This window comes from Tetrao urogallus (assembly GCF_951394365.1).
Source record: "Tetrao urogallus genome assembly, chromosome: 4".
NCBI lineage: Eukaryota > Metazoa > Chordata > Aves > Galliformes > Phasianidae > Tetrao > Tetrao urogallus.
Window position 1 is genome coordinate 29,598,446 of NC_136817.1, and position 14,189 is coordinate 29,612,634.

Below are 14,189 nucleotides of genomic sequence, written 5' to 3' on the forward strand. Positions count from 1 at the left end.
TCATGGGGAATCTAAACCATAAACTAAGGAAAAATTTAGAATTCCAGAGGTTTCCTGGAAACCCTTTGTTTTTTATTATTTCTGATTTTGTTACTTCTACTGAATAAAGCCTGGAACAAAAAAACGCCCCTAACACTACTGTTTCATCACTACAGAATTAATTCAACTGGATGTCATACCAAACATAATGCTCAAATCTAGATATATTATCTTGAAAGATAAATTTAGTGCTGGAAAGTGGACAAATGATAGGAGATACTAACACATGTGAAACTTCATTTTCACATTTTTTCAAGTAAAACTTTACATACAGACAGTATGTAAAAAACAAGGACTGCTCTTCTTGCGGAGGAAACAAGTACACAGAGTACCACACAGCAGCTAAAAGGAAATGTTCACTCCTCTCTTCCTAAAGTGAAAAGAAACGTGAAATTAAACGGAAACCCGGTGGCATTAGAGAAAGGAAGATGTCTTCCTCCTAAACTCTGTAATTCCTTCAAAAGGGAAAGAGGGAACTGAAATCACACACAAAACAAGACTTTCTTAAACTTACGCTTTCTAATATGACAAGATAGTCACAATTATAATGTTACCTAAAAATAGGGGATTGTCCATTAATTCAAGGATATACACATCCACTTATCAGGAACTTACAGATGAGGGCTGTTTCTATGATAGACTTGACATTACATAGATGCTACAAGCATATTTTGCTCACATCATTCTAAAGACAGGATGAGCTATGCACCTGCATTCCTGAAGGCAGGTCAATGGTTCTAATAAATCTCCAGAAAGTAAACCAATTATAGCCAAGGACTCCAAATGAACAGGCATCATACCATACCTGTAGCAGTTATGCAAATGGCCTCTTTCTTTCCCAGTAAAAACAAAGACAGCAAACCTACTTGAATGCAAAACAAATAATTACCGAGGCCTTTTCCAGTACTGTTTAATACCACTTGCTTCAAGATATAAGCTGACAGCTCATCAGAAGGCAAGGATATTCCTCACCTGGCTGGATTTCTCACACCTGTCTTTAAGGCTGCAGACTCTGGTTACTTGTCAGAAGATAATTTCAGAAAAATGGAGAGCTCAAACCATTCAAGCAATATCTGTCCTCCTTCCCTTTGCAAATGTTTCTCTTTTTCTCAGGGCTGTTTATGATGCTGCTTTTTTAAAGGCAGAAGCTACATGTTGTCCAAATGATTTGATTCTGGAGGAGGCAACATGTAAGAATTAGATCAATAAAAGGAAAGGAGGAGGAGGTTTGCAGGTGAAAAGATTATTCTAATGAAATCAAAAAGAAATGCTAGTATCCATCTAGTACAGATGGATCATTAAGTGCACCTGAAAAGAAATATTATCAAATCAGAAGGAAAGATTAGGGGATTTAAGACTGTCAAATAATAAAAGCCACACAAACAAAAACTATAGCCCTCTTCTCATCCCAACAATTCTAAAATTAATGAGTTGTGCCTAGCATCCATCTTCTGTTCTGCAATGTTCCATGAACTTTTTAGAATGAAACATCAGATTTTCCCCTTCCTGGCAGGCAGCTCACTTCAAAAAAATTCTGCAAATATATTTCAATACATGGACTATGCTCCCCACTTCAGTTAAAAAGCTGACATGACAAGGAGACAGAAATATGAATCCTCATTAACACTTCTGATAACCTTAGCATGACTGTGCTTTCACTCAAGCTGTCCTTCACATCCAAAAAACCTGTGTGAGAAAAGCTTAATAGCACCTAACTACTTTCCTTATAAAAGACTTTTCCACAGCAAATAGGAAGATCAGAATCTTGTTCAACTTCAAAAATTGATTCTATTAACAAACAAGACATCATTTTCCCCCTTTCCAAAAAATCTTTCCTCAATCTGGAGAGGCGGCAGTTAAGCTTTCTTCGTTTGGACCTCTTTCAAGAATGTAATGCCTTAAGCCAATCAAAGCCAACCTTGCATAGCAGTGACGTGGAACAGTGAAGAATATATTACCCACCTAAGCATCCTCAGCCCCTGCTAACAGCTCAAGTGCAGAAACAACTGTTCGCATACAGAAGGCAGTTCTAGACAGCAGACAATATGGGGAGGTGGCAAAAAAAAGCATCAATATGTGAACATTCAAACTAAATCATTCTCATTAACAATATTGCTGGCTCTTCATATACTGCACAGGAAAGATATAAAAGGATATCAATGTTTAAAGAGGCAATAAGCAGTTGAAGAGAATAATGAAGACTAATAGGACTTGAACTGCAATAGCTCCCAAAGGCCCTCTTCTGGATGGGAGTCCCACAGTGCCAGGCACAGCCACCAAGATGAGTCCCCAGCTCAGAAACCACACGTTCCAAATGAACAAAAATTAACTAGGATATTAATCTGAAGTAACGGCTCTGTTTATCAGATGAGATATTTTTAGAGCCTGTACTAGCACTTTAGCCTAGAGAAAAAGATGCTTACAATCTCTTTCTGATAACCCAATTCAGGAACAGTAAGGGAAGCTAGGGAAGAAAAGAAAAATCTTTGCACTCTAAGTCACGAAGTGCTTGGCTCACACAAATGGTGCTTATTCCGCAGAAAGGGAAAAAAGACTGCTTTCCTGCTCAAGTACTAAAATGCAGGTTCACCATCTCTATAAATATTTTTTAAGAAGCTGAAACTAGATGGTTATTGCAAATTACAATGAATTTGATGGAAAATAATTTTTTTTTAAGTCCATTTCCATCCAAATGTTAGCCTACCCTTTGCGTTGCATAACCTTTTCAATACATTTTAAGAGAATAGTCTAAGAAAATGGCTGGAAGTCATCCCAGAAACCAGTGCATTATATATCCTTTCTGTAAATGGGGAGAAAAAGATACTATACATTCTTCTAGACTGAGAAGCAGAAAAGAATGCATCACTGTGGACTCAACACTTGCTGCCAGAACACCTAGAAACGTTCTTTATGCACAGGAAGCATCCTTTTTGAAACCCATGCAGAAGTCTTTGTCAAACTGAAAAAAAGATTTTATCAGTTACCAACACATTTTCACTTTATTTCTAAGCTGCAAGCCAAACACTGACTATTAACATACTTCATTCACAAAGTGATTAACATCAATGCATGAATTTGATCAAAAAAGTGATAAAAGGAACCCTGCTCTCCCACAATCAATAGAGCAGCAGTGCGGAAAAGTCTATTAAGGTCAGACAATTGATAGAAAAGGCACTAAAAATAACATCTTCAGAACAGCCCTGACACACATACTGTTTAAAGACATGCAGTAACAACTACAGATTGTGCTTTCAGAAGCATTCCACTTTTAAAAGCTCTAAAAATCCCACTGTTCAACACTAAATACTGGAAATTAAGTTAACATCCTCCTGATTCTTAATCCAGTAATACCTTTAAAGTCTTGATGCACCTAATTACAAAGCATTGCTGTAGCTAAAGATTATCCCAAGCCAGATACAGCCTAAGAAATCCCTTAAGCCTCCTTCTTCCAGAGCGATGAAGACAGACATAAAGATGATAACATAGGGAAAATGAATGAGAAAGTAGCAGCCTAACAGGGCTACTAGAAAGCAGGGCAGCATCCAGAAGAATTAAGCTCTTAGTAGAAAGTTTCCATTTAAATGGCATACAAAAATCAGTTTCTTCAATGTACTGGAAGCATACAGCAGGTAAAGCAGGAATCAAACTGTTTACAGACTGGAGCTAAGGTGCACAACACAGAGAGCGCCCAGCACAGTCAAGAGCCACCTTGAGGACAAAGCTGATAAAACCAAAAACTGATTTTCTCACCCAGAAAAATAAAAAATCCAAATTTACCTCACCTTATTAACATTAAATATCTAAAGAGCAGCAGAATTGGATTTGTGTGCATGTGTTGATATGCACAACCTGGCTGCAACCATTCATTTCAGAAGCTTGGTTAGTTGGGTGCCAATACACAAGTGTTAGGGTACAGATGCTGCATTCACAGAGGGCTGCTTCTAACCCATCTCACTGGGCTGCAATGACACCTTGCCCTCTGCTATGCCTAAAGCACAAGGCACTAATCCAGTGCCTAGAGAAGTCGACAGAGAAGTCATGTGAAGTCATCAGCAGAGACCCTGCATATTTTGCTATGCCCTCAAGCTCCCTCTGAGCAGTCTGAGGATAGACCAAAAGCAGTACCCCCCAAACAGTACACATACCAAGCTCCCACAACCAGGTGTTAAACAACCATTAAAACCATTTAGTTACTTTGACTCCCAGACGCCCTTTGCATTCTCAATACCTGTACAACTGCACTACTAAGAGCAAAAAAATCACATTAACCTGCTCAATACAGCTAACATAGAAATTAACGCTGTAGGAATGTGTTTAAATTTGACACTTAGTAATTAAACTAAACCATATGTATTTAAAGTGCATTGTTCCAGAAGCACCCTCGAATCGCTGCAGAGCTTTAGATAATTATGTATAGCAGTCAGTGCGTACTGGAAAGAAAAGATGAATAAATGTTCCTGACAAAGTGGAAGGAACATCATCTGAAGAAAGAATTTGGGTATTGGATAGCACATAACCTATAAATTATGCTGTCAAAAAAAAAAAAAAAAAGACAAAGAGATAGGGGAAATAAAGGTACAAAAACAGCTATTTCTTTAAGTGGAGCTTAGCTGCCGAATCCTTTTCTATAAATCTAATTGTACACATTTTTAAATCAAGGATTACTTTGTTTTAAACATTCTTCCCTACATGTCAAAATCTGCACACAGGAGCATGTATTTCTCAATATTTATTTGACAAGCAACTAAATTAAAATTGTAATGCTTACTAGTATGCTACAACAGTCAATTTATAAAAAAAAAAGCTGCATACAAAGTTGTATATTATTTACATGAAAAACACTATCTGGCAGCTAGTAGTCCCCAAAAAGAGAAGAAATCAATAGGTGACAGAATTCTATCAAAAACGACTAATGAAGAGGAAGAAGAATGAGGTACCATGTGGATCTGCAGCAAAATACGAGGTAACTGTTAGTCTCTGCAGTCAGTAGCAGGTTGTCTTTCAGATCACAGGTACTTTTATAGTTATACAATTGTCCTTGCTTGCTCAACACTGAAGGTCTTAAAACAACTGACCTGGTTATTATTATTTTTTGTAGGCTGGGGGCTCCTATTCAATCTCACATTGGATAGCAATTTCAGAAAGTAACACAGAAAGGCAGTGAATAATGAACAATGTTATGACAGACTATTGCAGTTTTAGCATAAGTAGAATAAGCAAACCTTTAGCAGCACAGCAGATTAATGACAGTTACAACAAAATGAAATCTGGTAAAAGGCACAGTTTCAAAATTACCAAACACAACAGATCATCCAAAAGGCAGAAGAAGGCTTTTAAGATACTGAACTTGCACACGCAAAATGAGCTACAGGGAACAATGCTGAGGATGGATGTAAGCATCTTACCCGTGAGTACAGCTTTTGCAGAGGGGTCTGCCAGATCCAGTGCAGATTTCCCATCGGTGTTCCGAATGTTTGGATCAGCTCCGTGCTGCAGCAGCACTGTGCAGGGAAAGCAGAAACAGTATCTTACCTCAGGGATACACAGATTATTTACAGTTAAGTGTCTCCTCGGCATGATGTAGGCACAAACACACATTGCACAATTTTATTTCCTCTTTTTTTTTTTTCTTTCCTCTTTCTCCCTTCTCCCCACCCCCCCCAAGCACTGCAGCAAAGAATCTCCTCCAGAGTAAGGCTAAGTTGGCAAGTTAAGATGTAGTAAGATCACATGACTCCTCCTGATAAACATGAACCCTGAATCTCTCACAGAGCTCAGGTCTGGGTCCCTCCTGTCAGCTGGGAAGCTGTGTGTTCCCTGACTCACACTGGTAGATCTCCTAACTGCAAAACCATCTCCTGCCTTCACCACCACTACTGCTGCTTGTTACCACTCCTGATCCTTTTTCTGCTCAATATCCAAAGGCAACCGTGCCTCTGTACAGCAGCAATGCTCCAGCCTTTTAGGGGCTCACCACTTAGGTGCAATATCTTAACCACAGCATAGCAGCTTGCCCTCAAGAAGCACAGTAAATAAGGTAAGGTGCGTCTTGGTACCTGCAGCCCGTATGTTTAGAAGCTATTATTCTCATTGTTTTCCCTGTGCATACACTAAACCTACAGCACACAAAAATCCCGTTACATTAAAAAACTCTGAGTGCAAAATGCAACTGTACGCCTAGGAAGGAATTAACAGTGAATAACCGCCTACAAAAGCTCATCCAGAAAAATGAAATTGACAAAGAAATCCAGAACAAAAGTAACAGAATTATATTGCAAGCACAATTTTAACTAGAAATAAACTTATTTGTAAATTAAAATCTAAACTGTCAGTACTGTCTTTATTCAAACCTCTCTTCTTACACAATTCCAGCTTTAAATGTTTATAGCACTGCCAAATGCCAGGTATTTCAGTTTAATGGGTGCTATGTTAGATAACTTGCCTTAGGCTGAATTTTTTGCAAAAGCGTGGTTCTTTAATGAAGTAAACTGACTTGTTTTATGCTTTGCCAAGAAGCTGTGATTCCTCCATGGTTGTGAAAGAAGATAAAAAGAGGGAGACTGAGCTTTTACTAGGAGGGTTGTGTTTTGTTGTTTTTTTTTTGTTGTAGTTGTTGTTCAAATTTGCCACATCAAGAGGAAGGCACAAAAATGAAAAAGTTCAGCAAGCACGTGCTGAAAGAGCCTCGTTAGCACCTGGCACCCATGTTTTCTGAAAATGCTATTTGTGTTTAGAAATATTAGAGGTAGAAATGACTCACAAGAGTCATTTCATGAGAAATATTACATCCAGAAATGACGTCACAAGTCAGTCAAGCACTCCAGCAGGAGGCGGTGAACAGGACCTTTTCCAGATTTTCTTAAACACAGACAATAGAGAATGTAAGTAAAATAAGTACAGGTAAGTATCTGTCTGGTGAAGAAAGTTATTTGCCCCAAAACACATCAGAGGAAGAGCAAGACCCAAAATGATGAAATAGCATGCCTGGATGAGAAGACAGGAGGATTCCTGTGAAAAAGAGTGTGAAACAAAGAGCCAAAGAAAAATAATTGAACAAGATGTTGCTGAGTTCCTCTCCATCACATGTGAGAAGTTGTGGCAGTACAGTGAAGTTCCTGCTGAAAAGGGAATCACAACTTTATAAACAGGAAAAAAAAACACCAACCCAGAGAACTACAAGCCAATCTTACTTCTGTGACCAGCAAGGTCATGGAGCAGATCCTCCTGGAAATCATGCACATGGAAAGCTGAGAGGTGATTGGTGACAGCCAAATGGTTTCAACTAAGGCTAAATAGAGCCTGACAGATTTGGTGCTCTTCCATGACAGGGTTACAGCTTTGGTAGATAAGGGAAAAGCAACTGCTGTCATCTACCTGGACTTGTGCATAGCATTTGACACTGTCCCATATGATGTCACTGTCTCTAAAATGGAAAGAGATGGATGTGACAGATGAATCACTCTGTGGATAAGGAATTGGTTGGATGGTTGCATTTAAAAGTTGCAGTAAATGGCTCAACACCTAGATGGAGACTACTGGCGTTCCTCAGGGGTCTGGACTGGGACCAGGCTTATTTAACATCTTTGTCAGTGACTGGGACAACAAGTTTGTGAATGACAGCGAGCTGGGTAGTACAGTCAACACACTGGAGGGAAAGGGATGCCATCCAGAGGGACCCTGGACAGGCTCAAGAGATACACCCATGGGAACCTCAAAGTTCACCATGGCCAAGGGCAAGGTCTTGAACCTTGTCCTGCCACTCCCAGACTCAAATACAGGGCTGGGTAACAAGTAGATTAAGAGCAGCTGTGGGGATAAATACTTTGAGACACTGGTGAACAAAAAGCTGGCCAGCTATGTATGCTTGCAGCCCAGAAAACCAACAGTAACCTGGGCTGCATCAAAGCAGAGGTAACAACAGGCCAAAGTAGGTGATTGATTCCCTCTACTCTGCCCTTGTGAGACCCATCTGGAGCACTGTGTCCAGATTTTAGGCGTCCAGTATGATAGGGATGTGGAGCTGTTTTGGTCCAAAGGATGGCCACAAAGATGATCAGTGCTAGAGTATCTCCCCTACAAAGGCAGGCTGAGGGAGGTGGGCTCATTAAACTGGAATAGACAAGGCTTCAGGGAGAACTCATTGCAGCTTTCCAGTACTTCAAGAGAGCTTATACACATGCGGGAGACTGACTTTTTACATGGGCAGATAATGACAGGACAAGGGGGAATAGTTGTGGATGACCCACCCCCAGAGGTGCTCGAGGCCAGGTTGGATGGGGACCCAAGCAATTCTGCCCATAGCAGTAAGATTGGAACATCAGGCTTTTCAGAGAGGAACACCTGAGATTTGATCAGAGTTTGGAGGTTTGGATTGGCATACAAAGCAAAGCTGAGGCAGATTAAGGTACAAGAATGACAACCTCAATATGAGAGGTAATAAGGTTTAAGGGGAGCCACAATTTCCTGAGCCAGATGCTAAAACAAGCAGAGTTGCAAGTCTACCAATTCCTCTGTCCTGTGCAAGCCAACAAAAAAACATCTTCCTGCTACTTCTCCTGGCACAAAAAGATGATAACTTGCTGCTCCTTTCAGCTATTCTCTTGGCCCAAACAGCCAAGAATTATGCAGTATACTTAAAGAGTCTAGTCATGCTAATGAACTCCAGAGAGCTTTGGTGTGGCTTAACAATATTCAATTTTCACAACAGTTTTTAATGTTGTTTTTGTTTTATTTAAATCTAAACACACACATTAAAAATTGACTAAAGGTGCATAAGCTGGATGCCTACAAAACCCCTGACTACCCATGGAACAAGCACTTGAAAGGGCCAAACCGAGTTCAGAAAAAGAACTTGTCGCAACTCCTTTGCAGTAACCATGAGACTTAGCCTTCTGTCCCTGCAATCAGTTTTCCTGTTGGTCATAGCCCTTCTAACCTCTCTACCAGCCAAGACTAGCCCTACTAACAGCTTCCTCATCCAATCCTACATACAGATCTACATAACAAATGAAATAGCATCTCAAAAAACTTAATTATATAAATAAGGACTGAATTAAAACACAGATTAATACAAAAAGCAAATGTGGATCAAAAGTAGTATTATTTCTATACTATTTGATTTGATCCTTTCCATACTTCCTCAGTACATAATCTCACAAGAAGATATCCAAGTGAGCAATATTGTCATCAACATGAATTAACAAAAGAAATGCAGCATTTGATGTTTAGCCTACTGGTGTAACAGCTGTACTTTTACAGTTGGCAAACCACAGGTGGCTTTTAATTGAATGTTCTGCTTGCAGAAAACCACTTTAGCCCAATGAAGTCTTTTCTAACCACAGCGTATTTGAGATCTAGACACAATGTGTTTCTAAATTTCCTTTTCAATGCACCGGCACTGTACAAAAAATGTCCAAGACAGATCTCCTGTTTGAGAAATATATTCCCTTTATAATGAAACACAACAGAACAAGCCATTCTAGCCAAGTGTAACTATTTTGGACTTCAAATACTGCACACTGCTTTTAGAGGATGTTTTCTGAGTAGCGTTAAAAGGAAAAGTGGCAATAGTTTGAATCAAGAGCTTGCTGTTAACAGGCAAGCATTTGGATCGCATGTACACAAATTCACTCCCGGAACTTTGTTAATGAACAGATTTTGATATGCTGCTTTTATTGGACAGAGGATACACTGGGGTTTGTTGTTTTTCTGCACTGCATGCAGTGCCTTTAGTAATCTAACAATAGAACCTGACTATCATTGCCTTTTCTACAAACCATATCATACAGTGTAAAGAAGCTGCTCAATTTATTGAATCTTCATGTTATATATTGATATCAAAGCTCTGTAAGTGTAACTGTACAACATGATTCTGTATAAAGGTGCTGCACAATCTATTTTTATCCTCATTATAACTGCTACAATACTTTTCCTGATTTCCAGTACCACCTGAAATGCTTTAATTACACTATTATTCCCAATCAGTACTACAGACAACAGACAGAGCCTTCCATCTAAAACAGAAAATTCTTCCAGTATTGCATAGATCATGAACTACAACCACAAATCATTTCAGATACTGCCAACTTGCTACAGCAGGATGAATCCTAAAATTACACACTTGGCCCCCAGCCTCCTGGCACAGCTATTTTGAACTGTGAAGCTAACTGACACTACCTCCCAAAAAAGTCCACCAAGAACAAACATTCCCATTTCTAGGCCATTTCAACTTCCACATTTTCACCAGGAAAGTACAGCAAAAGCTTCCATTGTTAACTATGCAGCAACAAGAGAGCCTCACAAGAGAGAGAAAAACAAAAAAGGGAGCTTGTCTAAACACAAGACATCACTTAGTCAAATACCCTTCCTACTTCATATTGCTCGAGCTAAAAGCGCACCAAAGGAAAATATTTCTTACTGAAGGCAGGGACACAAATAGAATGGGAACAGAATGGGAATAAAAAAATCCAATGGCAGGCATGATCAAAGATCAGAATATTTCTGTTAGAGTTGTCCAGGGCCAGCATCCACAAAATTCCTTGAGTGTACCCACTGGAATGCTGATGTAAAAGTTCACATTTTGTTTCCAATCGGATGCACATAAGTACAAAAAAGGCACATCCAAACTGTTTGGCTGCTGGGAATGAAAAAGACAAGAATAGGCAGACCTTCCAGAAGCATCTGCACTTAAAACAGCCTAGTGTTTTTAACGGCATTGCCAGAGTCTTCAGCTCCTCACATTTCTGACAAGGAAAACCTTAGTCCTGCCTCATACTGTCTCTTCCCTCCCATTGAACCACTTTATCCCACAGTGCTGTTCTCACAGTCCCTTCCTGATACCCTAGCTCTAACCTTCATCTTCTCCCTTTTCAACTTCACTTTCTGAAAAAGACCTCTAAAGGTCCTTTCTAAACTAAATTACAGTGGCTTTATGTACTTACTCCCAAAGTATCAAGGTACAGAGAAAACAAATGCCTTAAGAAAAAGCCCTCCTTTAGTCTCACAATATATTGCGCAGAAAAAAAAAAAAAAGGATACCCCCAAGTTACTCAGCTTTTTACTAATCTTAGTTCCCAGGAACATGAAGATGTCAGCACCAGCCCATACAGGTCACGTTTCCAAATTACACACAACAAGAAATGTAATGTCCCATCTATAACCAAGTTCTAAAAATATCTAGGCAACAACACTGGAATCCAATTTATTAACTTTTTACAACCAAGGCTAAATGCCTCATCTCCCCCAACTACTTCTATACGTAAATCAAAACTTTTCACATTACAAGAACGTGAATTTCTTGTTTAGAAATTACATTTCTGTGATTCAGACCTAATAATCCTATTTTGCTAAGTTAGCAGATACACGAGTGCTTTTGCAAAATTACCTAATACAAAACAAAAGCCCTAGCATCCCATCCTTAGCTTCATAAAGTTGGCTATAAAAGATAATCCTACTACAATATCCACCCCCACAGCTGTGTTACTGCTTAACTTCTACTTCTGTGAGCAATTCCAGCCTTGGCTGCATGATAAAAATGCAACTATTCACTAGTCATCAGAACTACAAGGTGAAAACATGACAGGCAATGTCACTACAGGCTACAGACAGCTCAAAAGGTAAGTGCTACAAGTGTCCACTTGATCTATCTATTCCCACAAGCCTGGAACACCACTGACAGCTTATCTACGAGGAATAAGAAGTAGTAAAGCAGTACCATGCTCTTGAACATCACTCTGTAATAAAAGCCATCAAGTGTGAATCAAGAGAGGATTACGGAGCAGAAAGCAATAAGAGTGATAAAGGATTTATTTAAATGTCAGGGTACAGCAAAGGAGACAACTGGGCATATCTGGAAGTACTGCTGGTGGCTTTTTGGTAAGAGAAGATGCAAAGCAGGTTCAGAAGACAGGAAAGGAATGCATTTGGTAGGGAAGAAAAGGGCAAAAAAAAAAAAAAAAGCACACAAGAAGCAAAAAGGAAGAACTAAAATATGGTAAACTATCAAACCTCCAAGGGAATTTGCAGAGAAATATAATAAAAGTCATCACAAGTGAAGGTAGGAGAATAAGAAAAAGCAGCATAAGAGCATAAGACTGGATCTCCAGCAACAAAGAAGTCTGTAAACAGTGAACTGCTGAAGACTTCAAAGATCTGCATTAGTGCAGCTGCTTTGCAGGGTTTTGCTGCTCAGATGGCAAACTGGAATGGACTTCTCTAGGCTGAGGGCTGCTCTCTGAGACACAGACTTGCTAACCTGAGAAATTACATCCAGCTACTCTCAGCACCCTGGGAAAAATAGGCTGTGCAGAGCAGTGCTTAATTTGAGAGGGAAAAAGGACGGTGCCCACACCAAGCTTCAGAGGATGAAGGTATATCTCTAGCAGGATAAGAACAGACAACATGCCAAGATGGGGGTAGGAAAGCCTTCAGCATCTCCTGTTGCACCTCTTTACAATGTAAAATTGTAAAGCAGTCTCATGCAAAACAGTACAATCACCACTTACAGTTTCATGTAGCCTGTGTTGCCAGCAATTATCCTTAGCCCTATGCTGCCCACACTCTCTGTTTGGGAGCTGCAAATGTTTGGCCTAGCAAAGAGGAATATTAGGAAAGTGATCAAGTGATCTCTTGCCCAGTCCGGTTCATTCTGCAATTACATGATGTAGTTTGGTTGGCAAAAGAAAGGACAGCAGAACACTAGTCAGTGACATGAGTTGAAAAGAATCATTTCTCTGTTAGCAACAATTCCTAGAGTATATCCAACATCAACAGACGAGGACCTGGTGGGACAATACTGGCTTCAATCACTTCAGCTGTCTGCTTTCCTTACTGCCCTTGGTCAGGGCATCCCACTTTCCCAGTACCCCAGACAACAGTTCTACAGTCAATGAATCACCTTGTTGACTTTGCTCTTTGTTGGAGTCAGAGAGAGCAAAATACAAATACGCAGGCTGTGGTAGTACAAAGCAGATGAGTAGAATCTTACAAAGGCGACACCAGACACTGCTACACTAAAACAAAAAACTGAAAACAGAAATAGAAAAGTACTTTCCAATAACGTGGACAAAAACAAGAGGTCTGACAGCATGAGAATGCAGGAATTAAACCTGCAAGCCAGTTCCTGAAGAAACGCAGCTTTAAAATACATAAAGACACATGGTCTTACATGATTGATTTTAAGTGACAATAAGCTTTCTAATGAAGGAAGTACAGTACCTCATATTGAGAGTGACCATGAAGGAACAGCAGAGGAAGCATTATAGATTAATCACAGTACCCACTCTCTCGTGCTGCTGGGGGGGAGGGGAGAACAGAAGAGAGTGAATAAGAGGGAAGGTGTTTCTGTTTTGCTTTTAGTTCTCACTGCTCTAGTCTGTTAGCAATAGGCAATAGATTACATTAAACTCCCTATGCTGAATCTGTTTTTCTCATTAGAGGACTTGTCAGGGGATCGCCCTGTCCTTATCGCAACCCTTAATTTTTATTTTCCCCCTCCATCATATTTTCTCCCTGTTCATTTATGGTAGAGGAGTAAGAGAGACAGATGTGGGAGAGCTTCACCAACTGACAGTGTGAAACCATACCTTGTCACTAGATTAGCAACAGGTGCAGCTGAGGACAGCATTAATATACACAAGGAGAATCAACAAGTAGACAGATTAAAACATAGCTCCTTGCAGAGATACTTCTTCCTTCACGACCAAAACAACCATCCAGTCCATGAGGAACAAGAGCTAATCACACCTCACCTCCCTTTCTTGACAAAAGCCTGCTCTTCAAAACACAGTCTTCACATGTATGCATATGATGCAAAAATTGAATCAGTTCCTAAAGTAACAGGATGCAATTAGCAAACCTGCAGCTACCGAATGGAGCAGAGGCTCAGAGAAACCAAAGATATAAACAATGTCTAGAGGTCAGACTTCAGCTTTGATAAATACACCACAGCAGTGGGCTCCAAGGTAGCAACAAGAACAGCATCAACAATTGGCAGGAACAAGGTCTCCAAATACTTTTTTCATTTAACTTTTCCGCTTGTTTTGGACTGGGTTTTTGGTTTTTGTTTTTTTTTTTGTTTTTTTTTTTTTTTTTTTTTTTTTTTGGAGGGGGAAGGGGGGGGAAAAGAGGATACCAAGGAAGAACCTATACAA

At 39.7% G+C, this 14,189-nt stretch overlaps 1 protein-coding gene across 2 annotated transcripts in view; it reads right to left on the reverse strand.

Moving 5' to 3' along the window:
- Positions 1-14,189, reverse strand: part of TNKS (tankyrase) — a gene marked incomplete at both ends in the record, with an annotated part of 101,791 nt that overhangs the window by 71,991 nt on the left and 15,611 nt on the right. For both annotated transcript variants that reach the window (XM_079534994.1, XM_079534993.1), the window contains one exon: positions 5,445-5,540. In XM_079534994.1, the coding sequence (XP_079391120.1) occupies positions 5,445-5,540 (96 nt within the window). The remainder of the gene's footprint in view (positions 1-5,444; positions 5,541-14,189) is intronic.